General features: G+C 36.4%; 1 protein-coding gene across 1 annotated transcript in view; it reads left to right on the top strand.

Annotated features, from left to right (window-relative positions):
• The window catches only part of SCAPER (S-phase cyclin A associated protein in the ER), a 362,563-nt gene that overhangs the window by 13,959 nt on the left and 325,031 nt on the right, over positions 1-23,573 (top strand). The window contains exons 3-4 of the mRNA XM_051982442.1: positions 8,171-8,288; positions 19,337-19,407. Coding sequence (XP_051838402.1) covers positions 8,171-8,288; positions 19,337-19,407 — 189 coding nt within the window. The remainder of the gene's footprint in view (positions 1-8,170; positions 8,289-19,336; positions 19,408-23,573) is intronic.

Raw genomic sequence — 23,573 nt, 5'->3', positions numbered from 1 at the left:
AATTAAAAACTAATACTCTGACCATGTTGCATTTCTAATACTTCTGTGTTAGAAAAATGATGAACGCAAGTAATATAAATGACAGTAACAAAATCATATTTGTATCAGTAGAAGCAGAAAAATGAAGCCCTTGCTTATGGTAAGAACACTGCAAACCATATGAATAAAAGAAATCTTGATGTGGTCAAAAGTATCTAAAGCAAGAGTTGGTGTGATTTATAACAGAAACTGAGAGCTTTTCCAATCAGATCAGGCTAAAATAGGATTCTCATTGTTTTAAATTTTGACACTGCTAGAAGTGTAATAAGAAAAAAAAATGGAGAAAATAGGTATCGGAAAAGAGGAAGCAAATTTATTTCTTTTTACAGAAAATATGATGTATTATTTTGAAAACTATCATGAATCAGTAGACAGTGTTTTCTACAGCATTAAATTAGCATTTATTTAACACTTTAAAGTTTTCAAAGTGACTTTAAAAGTTTTTTTATTAAAGCTTTTTATTTTCAAAACACATGCATAGATAATTTTCAACATTCACCCTTGCAAAACCTTATATTCCAAATTTTTCCCTCCCTCAGATCAAAAAGGAACAAAATGAGAAAGAAAACAAAATTGCAAAGTGTTTTACAAATCATTCATTTTATTCTTATAAAAGCCTTCAGAGGTAGGTGCTATTATTTATCCCCATTGTACAGATAAGAAGTGTGAGATTGTATTTGAATTGGAGTCTTCCTGATTTTAGGCCCGGGCCTCTCTAGTGTACTATCTGCCAACTACTATAAGGTAATGGGATAAAAAATCACAAATGTCATCACCTTTCTGTAAATTGCTTATAACAACTATATAGAAGAGAAATTCCGTGTACATAGTCAATCAACAAGAAATTATTAAGACATATAGTTTGTTCCAGTCCCCAAGCTAGACACTGACAGTACAAATGCTTGCCTTACATTCTTTCCAAGATAAGGGGATGAAAAATATTTATTTTTGGCCTGAACTTTCGATTTTATTGACCAGATCTGATGGCCTTTTCTTCCTCCTCCTTTTCTTCTTCCTCTTCTTCCTCTCTATTTGACATCTTAACCACTTTCTTTTGGATTCTGAACTCTCTCCTTTCTTGGACTGTGTGATGTTGCCTTCCTCCCCTGGTGACCTTTGTCCTTAGCTGCTTCCTCCTCATCTCTTTCATACTCCTTGATTTGTCCCACAGGTTCTGTCCTAAATTCTCTGTGTCCATTCTCTCCACACTCTCTCAGTGGGGGGACCCCATTTGATGATCACTTTTACACAGATGACAGTGAATGGATAAATTGAGCTCTGGTCTCTCCTGAGCTCTAGTTTTGTGTCTTCAGTTGCTGATTGGGTATGATCCAGTAGACACCTTAAACTTAACATGTTCAAAACAAAACTCATTATTCTCCCTGTTTCTGCCCCTATCTCACCCCTTTTTAAAAATTTCACTATTTCTTTTTTATTTCCCTCCCCAATTATACACTTCCCCCCCACTTTTTGTTTTGAGGAGGCCTTCATTGCTGTCTCTGACTCTTCACTCTCTCTCATCCACATAACAACTCATAGCAAATTTTGTTGTTTTTACCTCTTCAGCTTCTCTTATGGCCTTCTTATTGGCCTCCCTGCCTCAGGTCTTTTCCAGCTTCAGTCTGGCCTCAGTCTGGCAGTGTCAGATTTCTGGCTGCAAAACTCCTGGCAAAATAAGTAAAAATACAATACCAAATAGATAATATTTGCTTGTGGTTTTCAAAGTCAATATGTTGTCCCCAGATTGGTTTTACTCGAGTTTGATACCCCTGGTCTATAGAACTGCCAAAGGGATTTTCCTGAAGTTCGGGTCTGACTTGTCACTTCCTTTCTTGATAATCTCCAGACACTTGTGTCTGACAAGGAAAGTCCCCTCCCCGCCTTGCATCTCGGCTCTGTTTTCCTCTCCTGCCCAGTAGTGGGCTCTTGCCTCACTTACCACACCCTTCTTTTGCCTTGGCGCTTCTTTCCGGTCACTGGGCATTGGTGTCCTTCTTCCCATGATGCTGTTTTATATTGTTGTAGCCTGGAATTGGAGCCCTTTTGCAGAGACCTGAGTTTCTTGCAGCACTTGGCTCTAGTGCCCTCTCAGTAGGAGGCCCTCTTTCCCTAAATTTCCCGCGTTTCAATTGCAAATTCTGATTTTGTGCATCTCTCATGGAGTGTTTGTTCCTAGGAAGCAAGTCTGATTTCATTTTTGTTTTTGTATCATCAGATTAATTGTAATTTTGTAGATTTAGTGATCATAGCCTGCCTGTCACAGTATCTCAGAGACTTGTTTAGAGACTTTAAGCAGCTTGCCTAAGATCCAAGGTGGAATTTTAACCAGATCTTCTTAACTGTAGGTCTGATAGTCTAGAGAGTTAAGAACACCTGGTTAATTTAAGCCTTGTGTTAATTATTCTGTATAGATGGTACTAATTTCCACAATGTAAAGTTGAAAAGAAGGTATCTTAATGACCATGTTTCTGAAGCAAACCCTTTACAGATAGGCCTTAATCTATTTTGTTTCACTTGTTACAAACTGCTGACATTGTGATGTTACAGTAATGGTTAACATGTCAAAACTAGAAATTTACAATATGGAATGGCACCTGATAGTTAAGCCATATAAATACTTTTAAAGTTTTCATGGCAAAGTGGAAATGATACAGAGAAGTAAAAATAGGAATTTAAGCAGGAACTATCAAAACATGTAACTCTCAAGACTTCATGGATCTCTGTTCACCTGGAAAGATGAAACAAGAATGTAGAAACAAGTTTCTATGTAACAATCTACAATTCAAATACATTTTTAGAAATGTGTAGAAAATTTTTTAATTTAAGTGGGCTGTAATATAATGTCAAAAATTTCACTGCTGATGAATATATTAGTCACTAATATATGTAGCTTGTTGGACATCGCCTTATGTTGATCTGTAAGTTCTCTGCCTGGCACTAGATGGCAGACTTTGGCTTTGTTTAAAAATAGACAGATTTATTTAGGTGCCCTGAAAGAAAACCCCAGGGGAAAATATTATTGTTATAAATAGCCAAAATGATATATAGTTTCTCAAACTCATTTATCACATTTCAAATCTTGCTACACATAGATAAAGCTGCTTAAAAATGTAATGCCTCAGATGTTTCTGACATTTTTACTAGATTATTAAAAATGACAGGATTTATGAATGTGCTACTGAAATAAGTCTACAGGATGTCTATGTGGACTTTAAATAAAAGTAGAATTTATATTTGCAAAGAGTTGCTATTTAAACATTGTGATAAAACCAGTAACTAATGTTATTGCATACAAAATGTTGGAAATATGAATAAAAAGATTATAAACATTGTAAAAAAAATTAAAAAAAAAACTGCCAGTAGTTTTTTGTTTTAATTTTTTTCCATGCATGGAAAAAGAAATGATTCAGTATAATGAAGCTAAAGAGTTTTAAAGGTGGAAGGGCATTTTCAGTCATAATAATGGTAACAACAGCAGCAACATTTATATTGGCACTTGCTGTGTACTGGGGGTAAGCCCTTTATAATTATCTCATTTGATCCTCACAATATCCCTGAGAGGAAAGATGCTATTATTACACTCATTTTACTGATGAGGAAATTGAGGCAAATGGAAATTAAATGACTTGCCTGAGTCACACAGCTTGTAAGTGTTTGAGGCTAGATTTGAACTTAAGAAAATGAGTGTTCCTGATTCTGGGCCTGGTGCTGTATCTACTCTGCCACCTAGTTGACTTTGAAACAGTAACTTTAAGTTGGGTTACTGGTTTGTATACCAACCAGTTACATCATTGAATATAAGATTCACATTTTTCCTAATTATTAGATGGTGGGAAGTGATTATCCACTTCACCTGTATAGATGCAGTCGGTTGTTTCTTAAATTATCTGGGAGATAGAATTCTTAAACCAGGTAACCATGAGATTTATGTAGAGTGCCCATGGGATAGGTAGGTAGAAGTCAATAAAGATTAGGAGGAACTCTGACCCAGGAGGGAATTACTTCAGATATGTTCCCAGAACTGGGATGTACAGATTGCTGTTAGATAGTCGGTAACTTTTTTTGTGGGAAGAGGAAGGGTCAAAGAACTTTTTTTTTTTTTTTAAATAAAGCTGTTTATTTTCAAAACATATGTATAGATCATTTTCAACATTCATCTTTGCTAGTCAATAACTTTTGACAGTACGAAAAGCCCAAGGAGTTTGGTAAATGGGCAGACTGGACATGCAAATTAAGAGCACAGGAATTTCCTTCAACAGACATTAATTGCCTTCTGTAAGCAGTTCACTGGGGAAGATACAGAGATAAAAGATTCTTTGGCCTCTAAGGAGATTCTAGTTTAGGCAAGATGAGGCATATCATCAAGTAAATATAATTAGGATATAGGTACATATGAAGAGTAGAAAATGCACTGAGCTAAATGAGAACACAAAGGAAGGAGGGATGGGAGAACTGCCATTCCTTCTTGTACCAGGTTGCTTCCTTTAAGGGAAGGGTAGAAGATGCCATTCCATTGTTTCTAGGTCATCTATCCAGTTGCCTGCTTCCCAAGGGAAGAAGAAAAATGAGCTTGCACTGAGGAAGCTTCAAGTTCCAGGGAAGAGAAGAAAGGCTTTGGGGTTCCAGCCTTCTGTCGTGCTTTGGGGCAAGGATAGTAATAGCATTCCTTCTGCTCTAAACACTCCTCCCCTGGCCTGAGCTGCCTAAGAGAGGCCAAATGCCTGGGGACTTTTAAGATGCAGACATTTCTTGCTTTAATAACCCACCTTTAATAACATTGCTTTACAGTACTGTGTGGCTCCCTCTGCTCCTGACTTTCTACTAGGCACTCTGCAACTCCCAACCCCAAACAGACAACAAACAAAAGCCTGGAAGTGAATACAGCAGAGACAAGGCCTTTTCTCTCCCTCTATCTCTGTCTTGGGTATCTCTGTCTGGCTCTTTCTCATCTCTGGTTCTTTCACTCTCTTTGTCTCTCTCTTTCTCTCACAGTTCCTCCCCTCCCCCCCGCCTCCCTCTCTCCCTCCTCTTCCCCCCTTCTCCCACCCTCAACTCTTGCCTTTATATAGGAGATTTATACATATGGATAATTCTCCAAACAATCAAGTTTCTTAGTTTACTTACTTTGTATTAGCTATTCCTCCATCCCATTTTAGCCATACACAAAGATGGTCATAGCTTTGATCTTGCTGTTAGCCACATATACCCTATTCTCATGCATGTCTTTATCCCATTCTACTGCAAGGGCAGCTAGATGACACAGTGGATAGAATGCTGGGCCTAAGTCAGGAAGACCTGAGTTCATCCAGTTGCTAATGCTTATCTAGCTGGGCAAATTGCTTCACTACCTTAGTTTCCTCATCTGTAGAATGCAGTAAAGAGGGAAATGGTAAACTGCTCCAGTATCTTTGTGGCGAAAACCCCAAATGATGCCACTTGGATATAAGTACATTGAAGAGTAGAAAATGCACTGAGCTAAATGAGACCACTAAGGAGGGAGGGATGGGAGAACTGCCAATCCCTCTTGCACCAGATTCCTGGCTTTAAGGGAAGGGTAGAAGATTTGGATATCACTGAAATGACTGAATAGCAGCATTAATTTCTTGCTATTCCACCTTTCCCTCTGCCGTGCAATCCCAGATCTTGTTCTTTGTTCCTACTCATTTCTTTCCTGGGTCTTCATCTTGTACTCCCCATTCCTCCATTGTGGCCCATTGGAAAACCAGTTCTATTCAACATTTTCCTGTTCTCTTACATCCCTGGATTCTTTTATCACATCACAGATCTTGATCTATAAGCTTCAGCCTTGGGTCATCCTCACTATCACTTTTACTCCTCTATGTGTATTGTTGAACAGAACTAGAAAAAATCATCAAAGTGTGGTACTGGTTCCAAGTTATATCATCTTAATTGGTCCTTCACAATATCAAGTTCACTCTTTTTATATCTTCCTAAGCTCGCTATCCCACTCGCTACAATCTTTCCTAAGAAACCTTTTTAAAAATCACTTTTCAGAGTTTTCCTTCAGATTCTCTTCTCACCTCAGCTAAAAACCTGGCTTCATATTTTATTGAAAAACATTTGTCACTTATTTCTTTTCCCTTCTCTGATATTGCCCAGATGCTTTCTGCCACTATTTCCTCCTTCGCCCCTACTCAGGTGATCCCATTCCATCCCATCTTTTCTCTCACTTATTTTTATTCTCTTCTTGTCTACTGGCTACTTGACTCTACTGCCTACAAACATGTCCTTGTTTCTCCCAGCCTTAAAAAAGCTCTCTTGCTATCCTTATTAGCTGTTATCCCATCTTTCCTCCTGTTTGTGGCTAAACTTTTTGAACAAGCTGTCTATGACAGCCTTCAGTTCCTTTCCTTTCTCTGTTTCATGGTTAAAGTCCTTCCTAATAACCTCCCCCTCAGTCTTTTCAAGCTTTTTTAAACTCACCTCCCCCTGCCCCAGCCTTATGTGCTATGTGCATCTGGTGGCAGTGAATTCTTGGTATTTCTTTCCTGCCTAAAATGCACTAACTACTGGGTTTCCCATTCTGCGAGAAACCTTTGCCAGTCCCCCTTAATTCTGGTGACTTGATTGATTATGGCCAATTTATTCTGTTTATAATTTTTTTATGTGATCTGCATTGAGAAAATGGAAATGGAAATCTGAACCACAAAATCTGGATGAGAGGATAATTATTTCTGTTACAAAAATGTTCTTCAGTTTACCAAAAAAAAAAAAAAAATCATGGAAAAATCTTAACAATTTTCCCTTTCTGCTTTTAAAATACTTCCTTTTACATGTAAGTTTTCAGGGACACATCTGCTTTGCAAAGTCCAATACATCTTATCTCTGGGAGCCTAAATTCTAATTATTCTAATATGTATACTGCGTTCAATATGGAAAAAGATTCTATGATACTTTTCAACCAGTTGTAAACTATATAATAAAAATGCACATTCAGAAGAAAGAGATAAATCCTCTGTTTTTGTTCTGTATATATTGCAGCTATTATTAGTCATTTTGAGTCAGATGATAGGTTCAGATATTGATTTTGCCATGACTTTGGTCCAGGCCTCAGTTTCCATCTGTAAATTTGAAGTTATTGATTGAATGATCTCTAAAGTTCTTTTCTATTTTAAATCTTATGATTAATCTATCACAATGTTAAGACAATCATTAATCATCTCACTAATTTTATATATATATATCTATATTATATATATATAGATATACATCTATCGAAACTTTATACATATCTCTGTTTACTCTGCATATACATGCACCAGTAGTGGATTGTGCTGGATTTTGAGTCAGGAAAACTGGGTTGTAAATCCCACCTCTGATCTTGGACACATCATTTAACCGACCTCTTAGTACCTTAGGCAACCCCTTAGAATTTGTCATCTGAGTCGTCCAAGTTGATATTAGTACAAGGTATTCCAAAAGTCTTGTACAAGTTTTAAAGTGCTAAAGTTTAATAAAGCTATATAAATCTTAAGTTAGTTAATTGTAATCTGAGACTTTGGGGACATCCTGCTAGGACAAAATAGGCATTAGTAAGGACAAAGAAAAACTGAATAAGATTATAGGGAAAATTACTTAATTGTAACTTAACATGTTGAAAAGCTTCCTTTTAAGTAGCACTTATTTTTTACATGGAAAAAAGGTAATTCTACTATTCAAGAGTATATTTACTCAAATTCATTCAAGAATTTTATTATATGCAAGGCCCTACATGCCAAGAAGAGAGCAACAAAATGAAAAACAATTCTTTTTTTCATGGTGTTTACATTCTATTTATTCCTTAAGTGAGTTGGGATGAATCCTTTTCCATTTGACAACATTTGTCTGTGTATTCTTGTAAAGTAATAACACAACATTTCTTTTAAAAAAACCATATAGCTAAACTTTAAATTAGCTTAAAATCTTAGAACTGGGACAAGGTGCATTTGAAGGGGTTGCAGCATTTTGCAGAATGTGTAGCTCATTAGCAGGAAGCCAGACGTTAGAAACTGTTTCTTGATTTCTGCTGGTTTCTGAGGGAGGTTTTATGGTCTCTTTTTTGAGAACACATGTAGACTGTTAGATGGCTGTATTGACCTGAAGTAAGCCGATCGTTTCTTCCTGTGTCTAGGCTTCTTTCCAGCGTTCCAATAGTCATGACAAAGTGAGGAGAATTGTTGCAGAAGAAGGTCGCACAGCAAGAAATCTGATCGCCTGGAGCGTCCCCCTGGAAAACAAAGATGATGATGGTAGGTATCAGAGAAAAAAGGCTAATTTTAAAAAATGTATATTGGAAATGACTTTTTAATTCTCTAACAATCAGTCAGTTGAGCACTGCTGCAATCCTGCTTGGTGTCAGGCTCTGGGGATACAAAGACCCTGCCTTCAAGGAATTCCTCATTCTACTCTCCCACCTGTGGAGTAAGATAGGGTGGGCGTGTGCTACAGAGTACATAGATATACTAGACATTGTGACAGGACCAAGAATTTGCAGAGAGCTCCTGTTGAAGGTGTTTCAGTCGTGGAGCTCTGAAGAAAACCAGGAATCCTTGGAGAAGGAAGGAGGAAGTGCATTCTAGGCATGAGGCACAGCAGAGTCACTGAGGTTGGACCTAGACTGTTGTTTATGGAGATGCACAAAGAAATTGATTGTGACTGGTCCAAAGGATGTGCAAAGAGGAAGGAGGCACACAGAATTAGGCCAGAAAAGTAACCAGGAAGGCCAAGTAGTGGCTTGTGTACTTAACCCTAGAGTGAATAGGGATGCATTAGGAGTTACTATTCATTTTTATTGATTTTTTTTTAATATCAACTAAATTTCCCTCTTTATTCCTCTTCCCCAGGGAGCCATCCCTTATAGTGAAGAGTTTCTTTTTTAAAAAAGAGGAAGAAGAGAAAAGAGCCAGCAAAAGCAATCATTACATTAAAAAATATAACTATGCAGTGTTCCACACCTGTGGTCCACTCTCACTTCTGCAGAATATTGATAGAGTTATCTTCCTGTTTCTCCTCTTTGGGTCAGATTGTTTTTTATTTTCTTTCAATATTCATTTTTAAAAATTAATTTTATTTTTTATCCTGAACTTAAAACATCAAAAAGGAGCATTTCCATATACATAACAGAAGACAGAAAGTGAGTTCTATATGAAACTATGAATCTCCATGTAACATTATTTTCTTTAGAAAATTTTATATCTCTATAATTTATACATGTTATTTTCAAAACTGTTCTTCTTGACTAATTCCCTTTTTTCAATTGTGGTTTTCTTCTCTGCATTTAAAAAATGCTGTCATGCCTCCTTCCCCCTTTTTTCTGATATCACTATTGTTAAACCTACTTTAAAAAGCCTTTCCCTCTCTTCCTTCCAAGAGAAAGCAAGAGAGAAAGCCTAGCTTGTAATAAATTGGCATAGCCTAACAGAATGAAGCTACATAGTGGCCGTGCCCAGAAATGTGTGTCTCACTGCTTTGTGTCCCTCATCTGTCTGTTAGCAGATGTGTCTCTGGAATACATGGTTGGCCATTCTTTCTTCAGAGTTCTTAAATGTTTCAAAGTTGTTTTTTACAATGTAGTTCTTAAGTACAATTGATCTGATTCTGCTCACTTCACTCTCCATTAGTTCATAATATGCAGAATTATCTGAGATCGTTTCTTACATTTGTGTCACATTCTTGCATTCTTTTGTAGTTTCTACAGTACAGTGCAAACCTCAGTTTGTTCAATCATTCCCCAGTTGTCCGAAAGCTAAGGTACCTCTTTAGATTCCTATTCTCTGATCCCCTGTCCCTCACTTTTAATCACTGGAGTTAATATTGAGTAATGTGGGGACAAGATCAGATGAGGATGGATTGGGGATAGACAAAACCTGGAAAGGCAGGGATGCCAATTACATTTCAGTAGTTTAGGCAAGAAGACTCAGATAGAGTGGTAGCTGTGGGAGTAGGGAAAAGGGGATCGATATGCAAGGTTTGGCAACTGATTGAAAGTGCGTTGTGGTGGCAGCAGGAAAGAGTGAGTAGTTAAGGAGACTGAGGCTGCCAGCTTGGCTGAGCAGAGGAATGAGGGTGAGTCAATTTGAGGGGACAGACATGTTTAGTTTGAGGTATCCTGTGGGTGTCTGGTAATACAGAACTAGAATTCAGGAATAGATGCATAGGTCTGGGTATTAAAGAGCATCTGCTTTTTAGGTCCTGTGAGCTAATGAAGTGAGGGAGATTTAAGGGAGGGAGGGAGACGAGGGAGGGAGACGAGACAGCTGAGGGCGGCCCAGGACAGATTCTTTGGGATCTCTTTGGTTTGGGGGAGGGGTATAGCTGATGATCCAGAGCACTCCCCAAAGGAGACTACTAAGACCCAAGAGGGATGGATTTGGAAGATGGGAGAGACATGGAGCCATCTGTGAAATGGACTGTTGTGAGGATTGAATGAGGTAATGTTAGCAGAGTGCTGGCACACAGTAGGTACTACATAAATGCCAGTCAGTATTGTTATTATTCATTAACCCTGTTAGCCTTCAGCTCTGCTGCTGTGATCTCCAGAGCCTCCAGGACTGCCATTCTTCTGGGGATTCATTTCTGGGTTTGTCAGACTCTTTGGAGCTGCCATCTCTCCTGTGTCTTGTCTCCTTCAATGAGAGCGGGAGCTCCTGGGGAGCAGAAATTGGCTTGCTTCTAACATTTGTATCCCCAGGGCTTAGCACTTGGCAATCATGCAGTGAGTATGTTTTCTTTCTTTTTATTCACTTGTTCATTTTTTCCTACATGTTCAGTTGCGTTTCAGTCTCCTTTGCTGCATGATTAGATCCTAGAATTATGGATTTAGAGTAGAAGGGTCTTTAGAGGTGACTAGACTAGTTGCAGCTCCCTCCTTTTGTAGTAACCGAGGCACAGAGGTTAGGTAACTTGTCCAAGATTACACAGAAGTAGGTGGTGGAGCTGGGATTTGAAGACAGGTCCTTTGTCTCCAAATGTAGTGTTTTCCCCCATGCTCTCTTCTGAGGGCCCTTGTCCTAGGCCCTCCCATCATGTTCTGCGGCCTCTGGTGCTGATAGATATGGCAGCAGGCTTTTCCGAGCCCCGACTGTGTCACCCAGTACCTGCTGGCAGAGGCATTGTGAGACTTGGAATCAAAGTACTTCATAAACCTGAAGGTGTCTATGAATAGACTTCTTGTCTGGTGAGGACTTCGATCTCTGACCGTTCCACTGCCCCCTTGCTGAACACAAGCAGTCTTTATGGGATAGTAAAAGGATATGTTGGTATGTGTTTAACAACCAGGCTGTCTGGAAGGGAAAATGGTCTACCAACACACTTTTAAATTTAATCTGCATTATGAGCACTTCTTTATTAGATCCAAAAACAAAACATCAGGACATGCTATGGAGCAGTGTCCATTTCCAGTGCTCACACTAATCATTTCATAGTGGGCAAGCCGTCCAGAGCTGCTGCAGCACCCACACCTGCCTGTTGGTTGCTTTGATTTGGGTGGTGCATAGACATCTAAACTCAACCTTTCCAACACAGACCGCCCCTCTTCCAAACAAGACAGCATCCAGGTTGGCAGTCTTGGAGACATCTCTGACTGCTCACTCTTTCTCACTTCCAGTACCTAAGCCATGCATTTGGTTGATTTTTTGGTCCATCACCTCTCTCATATCCATCCTCCATTCACATGGCCACCACCCTAGTACTTCGTACTTCTTACCTGTACTACTGCATTAGCTTCCTCCTTCATTTCCTTGTTTCATGGCTTACCCCAACCATGCTCCTCACTCTTCTTCAAGTGATATTCCTCAAGTATAGGTCTGACCTCTTCATTCCTCTGTTAATCAATTCCAGTGACTTCCTGTTACTTCTAGAATCAAATACATGGCGCTCTGTTTTGGTATTCAAGTCCTTTGACAGCCTGACTCCAACTGACCTTGGCAACTTTATTAGACATCAATCCCCTTCCATCATACTGTCTTTTTGTTTCCTTAGCACTTAGTACAGTACTTGGCACATAGTAGGTCTTAATAAATGTTTGTTGAATTAATTAATTTGATTTGTTCCTCATGCATGAAATTTCTTCTTTCATCCCCATGTCTTAGATAGGTTGTCCCATCATAACTAAAATCCACTCATTCCTTAGACCTGCCATTGAAAATCCTTAATTTCCCTTCAAGGTTCATATTAATCACTGTTATTGATCAGATGCCTTTCTTGACAATCTTCCCTCCCCCTTAAGACTTTCTTCTCAAATTACCTTTATTTTTTTATAATTTATTTTTGCTTTCATCTATATATTGTCTATGGAATATAAACTTTTCGAGGACAGGTATATTTCATTTTTTCCATTGTAGTACATTTCATCTATATGTAGTTGTTTGAATGATGTCTCTTTCATTGGAGTGTGAGTTCCTTAAAGGCAGGGGATGTTTTTGCCTTTCTTTGTATTTTCGTACACTAATCACTTAATAAATGCTTGTTGACTGATGAACTAAAAAGAGGTTCTACTTTATTTAAAGGCAATAGGAAGTAACTGTAGAGTTGACTGAGTAATAATAATAAAAGAAATAATTTATATAGCATCTTAAGGCTGCAAAGTGCTTTATATACATTATCTCCTTTATTCCTTACATTAGGTACTTTTAGCATGCCATTTTGATCATGAGGAAACTGAAGTACAAGGAAATGAAGTGATTTGCTCAGGGTCATATAGTTAGTCAATGTAAGAGTCCAAGTATGAACTTTTCTTTTCTCCAAGGCCAGCACTCCACCCACTGAAAACTCCCAACTGCCCTAGGGCATTTGTTCAGTCTTGTCTTTGTTTAGGGAAGATATTGTTGTTAGCATTCTGGAATTGACTAGATTAGAGAGACTCCAAATGAGAGCTGATGAGGACCTGATCTGTGGTGGTAGTAGAAGAAAGAGTGGGATGTGAGAAATATTGTGTAGACAGAAATATTAAGAACTGATTAGATATGGGAATTGAAAGAAAATGAGGAGTTCAGAATAATGTCAGGGTTATGTGACTGGAAGCCAGGAAAAATAGTGGTTTCTTTGATGGAAATTGAGAAGAAGGGAAGGATTAGTGGGAAAGATTATTATTTCAGTTTTGGACATACTGAATTTAAGGTATCTCAGGGATATCCTGTTAGAATTGTCCAATAAGCAATTGGTGATAGAGGACCAAGAAATTGGGTTTCCATATATAGACATATCAGAGTTAAATCCATAGGACCTGATGAGAGAGAATGTAGAGGAAGAAGAGAAGTGGATCTAGGACAGAATCTTTAGGGAACACCCACAGTCAAGGGATGTAATATGGTTGAACAACCAGCAACAGATACTAGAAAAAGAATCCCCAATTTGATTTTGAAAGAAACTACAAAATGAAAATTCCTTAGGACATTATTATAGTCCAGGTTAAAGAAAACATACTGAAAGGGAACCAGAAAGAAAGATTTAGTACAGGTCCTCAAAGTGTAGTCCAAAGAATTGTTGGGGTCTCTGAAACCCTTTCAGAGGGTCTATAAATTCAAAATCATTTTTTATTTCTAATATAGTAAATAGCTATAAATATAACCTATGTGAACAAAAACTCTTTGAACAGATCCTCAATAGTTTTTTAACAACATGAAGATACTGAGAACAAAAGTTTGAGAACCACTGATTTAGTATATTGAAACCCCACAGACACAAGATTAGGAGCCACCACCTTTTAGTAACAGGGAGCTTGGAATACTGTATTTCTGACAGCAAACAATATGGGCTTATAGTCAAAAATTACCCAGCAAGGATAACAAATGCAAAAAACAACCCTGAAAAGAACTCAGCAGTCCTCATATCAGAGGTACTGTTCCCCAAATTCTTAGACCCCATTATTTAACTTGAAAATAATATAAGCTAAGACTAAAATAGAGGGAGAATTGGTTCGTGGCTTTTTTCACAGATGATTGTGCACTCAATAGAGCCTCTGAAATTGAGATACAAGAAAGTATAGATCATTTCTCTATAGCTAATTTTGGTCTAACAATTAACACCAAGAAAATAGAGGTTCTCCACCAGCCCAGCAACATACTATCCATACATGGAACTATTGATTACAGCAAATGGAGACATTTTGAATGCCGTGGATAAGTTCACTTACCTTGGCAGTATATTTTCCAGGGATGTCCACACAGAGAGTGAGGATGATACATGCATTGCAAGAGGTAGCTCAGTATTTGGGAAGACTCCAAAGCAAAGTGGGGGAGGAGAAGAGGTATTAGGCTGTCTATCAAAACCGAAGGTCTATAGAGGCATAGTGCTGATCTCATTGTTGTTTGTTTCTGAAACCTGGACAGTGTACCAGCCATGCAAAGAAACTGAAATTGCTTCCATTTGAATTGTCTTAGGAAGATTCTGAAGATCACCTAGCAAGACAAGGCTCTCTCTCTAGCTGAACTTCCAAGCATTCATACTCTACTGCACAGAGTGCAACTCTACTCTGATGGGCTGCCTGCTTTGTTTGAATATCAAATGTTCATTTTCTTAAAAGACTTTTAAAGAGAACTCGGACAAGGCAAGTGCTCACATGGAGGTCAGAAGAAAAAATACAAAGACACTCTCAAGATCTCTGAAGAATTTTGTCATTGATTGGGAGACACAGGAGACACTGGCACAGGACCACTCAGCATGGTGTGCTCACATCAAAGAAGGCGCTGTGCTCTAGGAGCAAAGCAGAATTTCAGTACCTCAAAAAACTGTGAGATGTGCTGATTTAGAGACATTTCCACTCCAAATGTATTAGAGCCTTCCAAGTTTGTATTGGTCTGGTTAGACACAGTTGGACCCCAACATAGTGATTCCATTTTGTTCTTCTTTGAGACCAGAAAGCAGTAGCCAACCCAGCAAGATTGAGTATTATCAGTCAGAGGGAAACAGATCCTTAATGAAATAGAGTACTTTTAAACATTCCTGGTGAAAAGGTCAGAGCTGTGTAGAAACTTTGAACTTCAAACATAGGAGTTAAGAGAAACAGAAAAAATTAAATAGAGATGAACAAAGATAAAGGACTAAGCTTAGCATAAAGCATTTATTTTAATATGGGGTAAAGATATGTGTATACCTCTTGAGCCTTATCATCAGAATCATAGAGGGAGTCTAAAATTTGAATGCTATGTGTGGTTGTTTTGATAATTTCAGAAAAAAAAAGAATAATGAAATGGGACAGGAAAAGGAATAAACTGGTGGAGGAAAGGGAAGAAAAAAAGAGAAAATCAGCATGAGCAAGTAGACATATAGGCAATTGAGGATGGGGTGAGGGAAAGTGGTTAACTTTATTTTTTAAAGCCTCACTTTTATCTGAATTGTTTGAAGAGGGAAGGACATGCACACACAACTGATTGCAGAAATATATTTCATTCAATCAGAAAATTGGAGAGGAAAGGGTTAGAAGGGGGAATTAGAGGGAGAGTAAATTAAGGGAATGACTAGTCCTAAGCAAAACATGCCCTAAGGATGTACAAAAATATTTATAGTTCTTTTTGAGGTAACAAAGCATGAGAATCTGAGGGGCTGCCCTTAATTTGAGGAATGGCTGAACAAGTTATGGCAAATAAATATGATAATGCTATTGTGTTGTAAATATTGATGAAAAATAAAATAGAATTAAAAAAAAATCTGGAGGTTCTTTGAGAGGCTATATGTAAAGGATGTGGCTTAAAAAAACCCCACATGGTGCAGTCTTTTTGTATATTTAAAATTAAAACGAAACAAGGACCACTTAAAGAGTTATTGTTAGAGTTCAGAAGAAAAATATAAAAATATTAATGTATTTAGAATATATGAGTTAGAATATTTATTGTTCTTTGACAACCTATCATGGATTCTAGTATCTTTTCTTGTCACTTGATCCCTCTACCCCAAGTAGTTTATCTTCTACTGTCAAAAAAAGGTTAATAGGTGTTAAAGAGAATTTTTTCTTTCTGATTTAATTAAAGGGATAGAAAGAGCCTTTAGCTTTTTCTGAAAAGGAATCTTTTAGAGAAAAAATACTCAAACAATTTTGAGCTGGGAACAAACACTCTCTAGATCTCATAGGGAAGAATATATCCCAAATTGAAACAATATAATATGCCAGTTAGTCTACCCAAAAGTTTTTTATATTTAGAAGTCATTCTAAATCTGCAGTCTGACTTTTTGCCTTTTATCATTAAACTCATTTGCTTCAGTCAAGGTTAACAGTGATCTCTTCATTACCAAAACTCTTAATCTTTTTTTGGGGGGGGGGCAGTTAAAGGAAGCAATTAGGGTTAAGTGACTTGCCCTGGGGTGTCACTCAGTAAATTTCTGAAGTCACATTTGAACTCGGGTCTTCCTGATTCCAGAGCTAGTGCTTTATCCATTGGGCATTCTAGTTGCCCTTCTCCTAAGTCTATTTTTAATTCTCATCCTTTTTGGCCCCTCAGCAGCATCTGACCCTGCTGTCTATCCTCTTTTTTCTGGATTTCCAGAACTCTGCTCTCTCTTGCTTCTCTTTACCAGTCTGATAACTTTGCTTAGTCTGTTTTGCTGCACCAGTATCCATGCCTTGCATGCTGTGGTTGAACCCCTAGGCTCTCTCCTGGGACCCCTTTACTCTCTGCCTTCTCTAACTTGGCAGCTTTCATTCTCTCCCACAGAGTTATATGTTTGCAAATAGCTTTTGTGTCACCTTAGTCCTTTTCCTAAGCTCCTTCATCACCAGTCACCTGTTGAACATTTAAAATTGGAAGTCCCATGGACATGTTACACTCCTGCCCCACCCAACCCAGTTGGCTCTTCTTCTCTCAAGAACACCATCAACTTTCCAGCTGACCAGGATCACAACTTTGGTGCCATCCTCTACTCACATTCATTTATCCCATCTCTCTTATTACCATATATTTGTTTTTTCTATTTCCACAAGGTTCTTAGAATATATCCTTTTCTGTCCATTTACACAGCTATCACACAAGTTGATTTCTTGGAGGTTTTAATATACCTAGTATGTGAACAAGACAAAACCTCTGTAAATCAATCACAGCCACTTTGAAATAAAGATATATGGGCAGCTCAGTGACTCGGTATATAGAGTGCCAGGCTTGGAGTTAGGAAGACCGTACTTCAAATTTGATCTCAGACGTTTTGCTAGTTCTATGATCCTGGGTAAGTCACTTAGTCCTATTTGCCTCAGTTTTCTTATTTGAAAAATGAGCTGGAAAAGGAAATGTCAGGCCCTTCCAGCATTTTTGCCAAGAATCCCCAAATAGAATCATAAACAGTTAGACACAACTAAAAGTGACTGAACAACAACAGCAATAATAATATGAAATATGATATAAAGAATGAACTGTGCATGCACATTTTCTTCACTTTGGTCTCCCGACCAAAAGCAATTATCTTTTATGGGTGACTTTATACTTAACTACTCCTGTCTTTTTAGCCAATCTGTTTGGTGCATAAGTAGGAAAATCTGTAATCCTTTGCTTTTAAAATATTTATCCATGAAAAAAATAAATTATGGAGTCATTAATTCATATGTTTTGTGAATAAAGAGGATGGAATACCATAATCAGTTCATAGATATGAACTGATGCAGAGTGAGAGGATAAAAACCAGAAAATGGAATTTTCAGTCCAATAAGAATTTTTTTAAGTTTTAATTTTAATATTATTTATACCATGACTATTGTAAAAACAAAAAAATTTGGAAGATGTATGGAATCTGATCAGTGTAATGAGCAACCACCATTCCAGAGAACTTTTGAAATGTGCTGCCTACCTCCTGATCTTGAGGTGAAGGAGTCAGTGCAGAATGAAACATACACACACACAAGGATGGATGGATGGTTATATTTATATATAGATATATATATATTTTGGCTAAAGTGGAAATTTGTTATGGTTTTACACATTTGTGATGGAAGTGTTTTGTTTTACTTTCTGGTAGTGGGAGGGTGCTTGTGTGTGAAAGTTGATATTTGCTAATTGTAATAAAAAAAACTCTAAGATGATGTATGTAAAACACTTTGAAAACCTTAAAATATTTTATAATTTCTATATATTATTAACAACAATAATTATTATCTCTTTGCAATAAACCTTAAAGTTCAAGAGTGTAAGACCACAGTTATTTTTTTTTTTCAGCTTATCTCTTGATATTCTCATCTATTTGTTTTTACATGTAAGTTTTACTATGGTTTTTATCCAGTTGTTTGAAGAAAACTCTTGGTATTTTAATTGGTATTTTATAACTATGTAAATTATTTGAGGAGTATTGTTTTTTTTATTATATTAATCCACTCATTCTTGATTGATAAATGGGCCTCCAATTACTTGTTTTTCTGTATTTGATTCACTGTAGTTTATAAGATGTCATATATTAATACATATTAATTTACTATCTGCTTTCATTTCTTTAACTAATATTTATTTGTTTAACTGAAGTTTATTTACTATTTTTTATTTTTATTTATTTACTATTTTAATATATTATAATATGTAATAAATATATAACTAATGTATGTTATCATATATTATGTATAATATACATATATGTAATATATAACAACAAAAAACACATAAATAAATAAATATGGTGAATACATAGAAATAAATAATAAGTATATATATTATATATATATAAATATATAATTTATTTACTATTTTTATTACTAACTAAATAAAATTTATTAACTAAATTTAACTAAAATTTATTTAAACTAATTCCCAGGGAGATGATAGTTTGTTATTATAAATGATCTTTTATAAGTTTTTATCTTTGTTGTTGGTAAACTAGAATTCAAATACTTTTTGTGGATTAGTCTTGTATCTTGAATCTTTACAAAAAACATTATCTCCATAATTTATTTTCTTAAGATGACTAGACTTTTTAGATATACTATAATGCAATGTGCAAGTAATGATATTTTAACACCTTTTTTGCCAGTGTTATTTTCACTAGTGCAGGGATTCTTAATTCATGGATTTTTTTTTGAAATATTTTTATGTTTATTTCATATAATTTATATCTTCCTCTGTATTTTTTTTAAACTATTATTCTGAGAAAAGAGTCCATAGTTTTCATTAGGTTGCCAAAGAGAGGTCCGTAACCCTTTGTACTATTATTTTTTTTCCTCTCATTTCGATTTGTAGAATTTCTAATACTATATCCAATAAAAGTGGCATAAAAATTGTTTTAATGCTGAAAACAGTGTTTAGAAAGTCAAGTCTTTGGCTATCTGGATGAATGAATTGAAATTATTTCTATATAAGTAACAACCTTTTTTTTTTTTTTTTTTTGCTTTATGAAGGGAAGTCTAAATGGCAAACCGGTGGAAAATCTAAGAGAATGGTTCAGGGCGCACATAAAACTGCTAAACAGGTACAATATAAACATTTCTACTATATGACTTTCAACCAGTTCCTTAATGTTAAATATTGTATATTTGTTTTACATGCATATTTGAATTTTAATTCAGTTGCGTATACTTCATAAAATAATGTACTGTGTTTATTGATTCTGCATTTGTGAGTTTTTCATTGCTTTCTTAGTAAAGCGGTTGTGAGATGAAAAGCCTCCTGGAATAGGAGTTTTGAGATTTGAGGTTTTTTGGTGATGTCATGACCAAGACATTTCTTCCTGGGTCCTCAGTTTCTTCTTGGCAGATTGAGGCAGCTGAACTTTTAAGACCCTCTCCATCTGTAATATCCTCTGATTCTAGTTTAATTGTTAGATCTTTTGCGAGTTCAAAAAACTTGCATTAACTGGCAATAATAGCAACCTAATTTTATAATTGCATATTGTTACTTTATTTATTTAACTTGTATGAAAAATGCATCATGCAAAATACCAGGCTAGATGAATCAAAAGCCAGAATTCAGATTTCCGGGAGAATTATCAACAATATGCTGATGGTACCACTCAGATATCTGAGATTGAAGAGGAATTAAGAAGCATCTTGATGAGGGTGAAAGGAGAATGTTAAAAACTGGCTTAAAGCTTAACATCAAAAAACTAAGATCTTGGCAACTTATCCTGTTCTGGCAAACCGGAAGAAAAAAATGGTAGCCATGTCATATTTTATATTTTTGGGCTCAAGAGACCAGTGCACACAGTCAGCAATAAAGCTATGAAATTAAAAGATGCTTGTTTTTTGGAAAGAAAGCTTTGGCAAATCTGGATAGCATATGAAACAGCAGAGACACAGTCTTGCCAACAAAGGTCCATATAGTCAAAGTTATGGGTTTTCCATTAGCAATGTATGTATGGCTGTGAGAACTGGACTATAAGGAAAGCTAGTTTATCAGAATCAGTGCTTTCGAAGTTGTGCTCGAGAAGACTTTTGAGAGTCCCTTGGACAGCAAAGAAATCAAATCACTCAACATCTAAAGAAACTAATAGACTATATTCATTGGAAAGTCAAATACTGAAGCTGAAGTTTAAATACTTTGGCCACATAATGAGAAAATGGGACTTGGAAAAGACCCTGATGTTGGGAATGGCAGAGAAAGATAGACAGATAGTATCATGGATACAGTGGACATGATCTTTTACAGACATTGAGAGATAGTGGAAGACAGAAGGGCCTGGGGTGCTATGGTTGAGAGGGTCATGAAGAATTGGACATGATTGAGTGAATAACCAACAACTTTAGGGCATTGGAATACAAGTTTATCTTATTACTTGAAATGGATAATGTGATTTTTATTTTTCATTTCAGAGATTTATTGATTTTTTTTTTTTATTGAGCCCTTGATTCTGGAATTTTTAAATCTACAAGTATGGCTGCATAGTACTACTAATGATACTAATAATTACGACAATAATAAATAGCATATATATTGTACTTTAATGTTTACAAACTTTTTTTTTTAAACATATGTCTTCCCAATAACGCTATGAGATTGATGTTAGTATCCCCATTTTACAGATGAGGAAATTGAAACATAGGTTAAGGTTTGGCCACATTCATAAAACTGATACGTAGCTGAAGCGGAAATTGAATTCAAGTCTTCTCGATTTAAATCCTTTGCTTTTTCAGTTGCTCCACTTAAATACCCTCTAATATAGTTGGCTGGTGAAGAAACTGTTGCTGATACCTTTCATGCTACTGGGAAAACTGAGCTGGTCCTGTGAACTGGCTATACTCAAGTGTTGTCCAAGGAGCTTTAGGGGGAAAATGTGGCCCATATTGGGAACAGTTATGAATGGTTCTTTAAATGTCTTAGTATGCACAATAAAAAATATCATACAAATTGAGTTAAATAGACTAATCTCTACCCCTGAGGAGTTTGCTATTTTAGATAGATAATACTTAAATAATCTTGTATCAGAAGGAAAAGAGGTGAGATTAGTTGGAGAAATGGAGTAGGAACATTAAACTAATACCTAAAGTTTACATTATATAGTAGAGTGCATCTCTAGTAAGACAACTCTAGATATTTAGCTTAGAGGATGAATGAAAAATTGCTATTGGGATTCTATGTTCCACAAAGGGATATGGATTGACAGAGACCTACTAGTATTCTGTTTTTCTGTATAGGAAATATAAGGTAGAATTCTAGAAGCTTTTTAAATAAAGGAGAGAGACTTGTTTAAGACTGAATATTCTAGATATATGGATAGTTTTTGTGGAAGTGTAAGGAGTAAATTGTGTTGTTGTATATGGAGGCTGTGCAGGTAGGTTCCAAGCCATGTCATGAAGCTCTTTGAAGCAGTGATATTTGATCCACAGTGCGATGGCAAACTAGGACAGTGTAGGACTATCATGACTTTGGTGGAGATGAGGATAGATTTTTTTAAGGGAGAGAATGCTGTAATGAGGGCAGTGTTTGCTGCAGTCATAAATCATAGACTTGTCTAACTTGAAGATCCTTGGAGATCATCTAATTCAGCCCTTTTATTTTGCAGTTGAGGAAACTGAAGAGCAAATGATCTTTTGAAGGTCATGTTTTTAGTCATGGGTAGGGCCAGGATTAGAACCCATTTTTCGTGATTTCATTCCTTCATTCTGATCCAACCATGATGACAAAGTAAATCTGAACAAGGAGAGAATCATGGACAAATTGATTAAGTGCTGTATAGAAAAAATTAGTTAGAAATATAAAATAAAGGATAATACTTTGTTGAAATTTGGTCTCAGAGTGGTGAAGTGTGATGGGATTCTCTACCAGGACAATGAAGTTGGCTATGAGGGAGCTGGAAAAGAGAGAAAAAGAACCCATCTCCATCTCAGAGGATTTTGCTTTGAGTTTTTTGTTTTGTTTTTGGTGGCAATGGTTTTAGTTTCTTTGTAGATTCAGTTCTGAAATCAGTAGTGCAGTTACAGAAGATTCCCCTGTGGAAAGAGAGTGTTTGTGGTGAATGGAAAGCAACATAACACTAATAGCCCGGGGCTGAAACACAACATTAAAGGGCATAACATCTGTGGTAGGAGTTCCTGCAAATCCGGCTTTCTTCCAGTAACCCCCCCCCCCCCCCCCAAGTAGCATCGAACATTGCCTGTGCGAGAAGTTGTTTTAATGTTAATTCAGCATTATTTTGTATTTAGTAGGGAAATAATAGTTTGGGATTTTTCACTTAGATAACTCAGTGGTAGTCCTTGTCTTCTTATCTCTCAGATTAATCTATTTTTTTTTTTTTTTACCCATTAGTCTGTAAAACTTTCTGAAATTCTGTGAATAGGTGATTTCATTTATAAAAAGGAACTTTTAACCAGATGATTGAGTAATGTTTTGTATATTCTTTAAATATGTGTAAATACAATTTCAATCCATTATTCAATTATAATTGTCTATTTAGCATTCTTGATTCTAATGGTGCTCATAGTTTTTGTTGTTTCTTTTCTGTATTCACTGTAGTTATTTATTAAGGGGGAAATAGTTGAAATGAAGTTAGGGCATTGATTATAGCTGTCTGTGTGTCTCTGTGTGTTTGTGTTTCTGTGTCTTCTTAGATTATTGTGAAGTCTTATTTTTAAATTAAAGCAAAGAAATGAGTTTTAATATAGAAAATAGTTGTTATAGGTATCATGGCATTATTGTTTTCATTTGAGCTTCATAGCAGCCTTGAGAGGTAAGTACCTTATGTATTAATATCTTTGTTTCACAAATGAGGGCCAGGTTTAAAGAAATTAAGTGACTTGTCCATGATCATATCACTATTAAGTTTATGAAGTGGAATTTAAATCCACATCTCTCCGACTTCTATTCAACATTTGTGGATAGAAATCTGTGTTGTACTTGGCATGTGTTTGTGATTTGTGGGTATAATCACTCTGATTATGTTATATTATATGATCACGGCAAATGCTATTTCCAAGCCCTCTGTGCCTTAGTAGATGATGTTATGAATTGCTATGACCAAAAAATTCACCACATTGTTTTGGGAATGCACCTCTCCACATTTAGCCGGTCTAGTCCTTGGATGTACTAGTCAGCAACCTGGAAGCATTTCTGATATGGTAGGAACTTGTGGAGCTTGTATTACACCGACTGAGCCTTTGAAAATCCAGCGTCATTTACACAGAGTGAGGAATCTTTGGATTT

This window comes from Antechinus flavipes, chromosome 2 (genome assembly GCF_016432865.1).
Source record: "Antechinus flavipes isolate AdamAnt ecotype Samford, QLD, Australia chromosome 2, AdamAnt_v2, whole genome shotgun sequence".
In the NCBI taxonomy this organism is placed as follows: domain Eukaryota; kingdom Metazoa; phylum Chordata; class Mammalia; order Dasyuromorphia; family Dasyuridae; genus Antechinus; species Antechinus flavipes.
The sequence above is the reverse complement of the archived record's forward strand: the minus strand, read 5'-3'. Positions and strand labels throughout refer to the sequence as shown.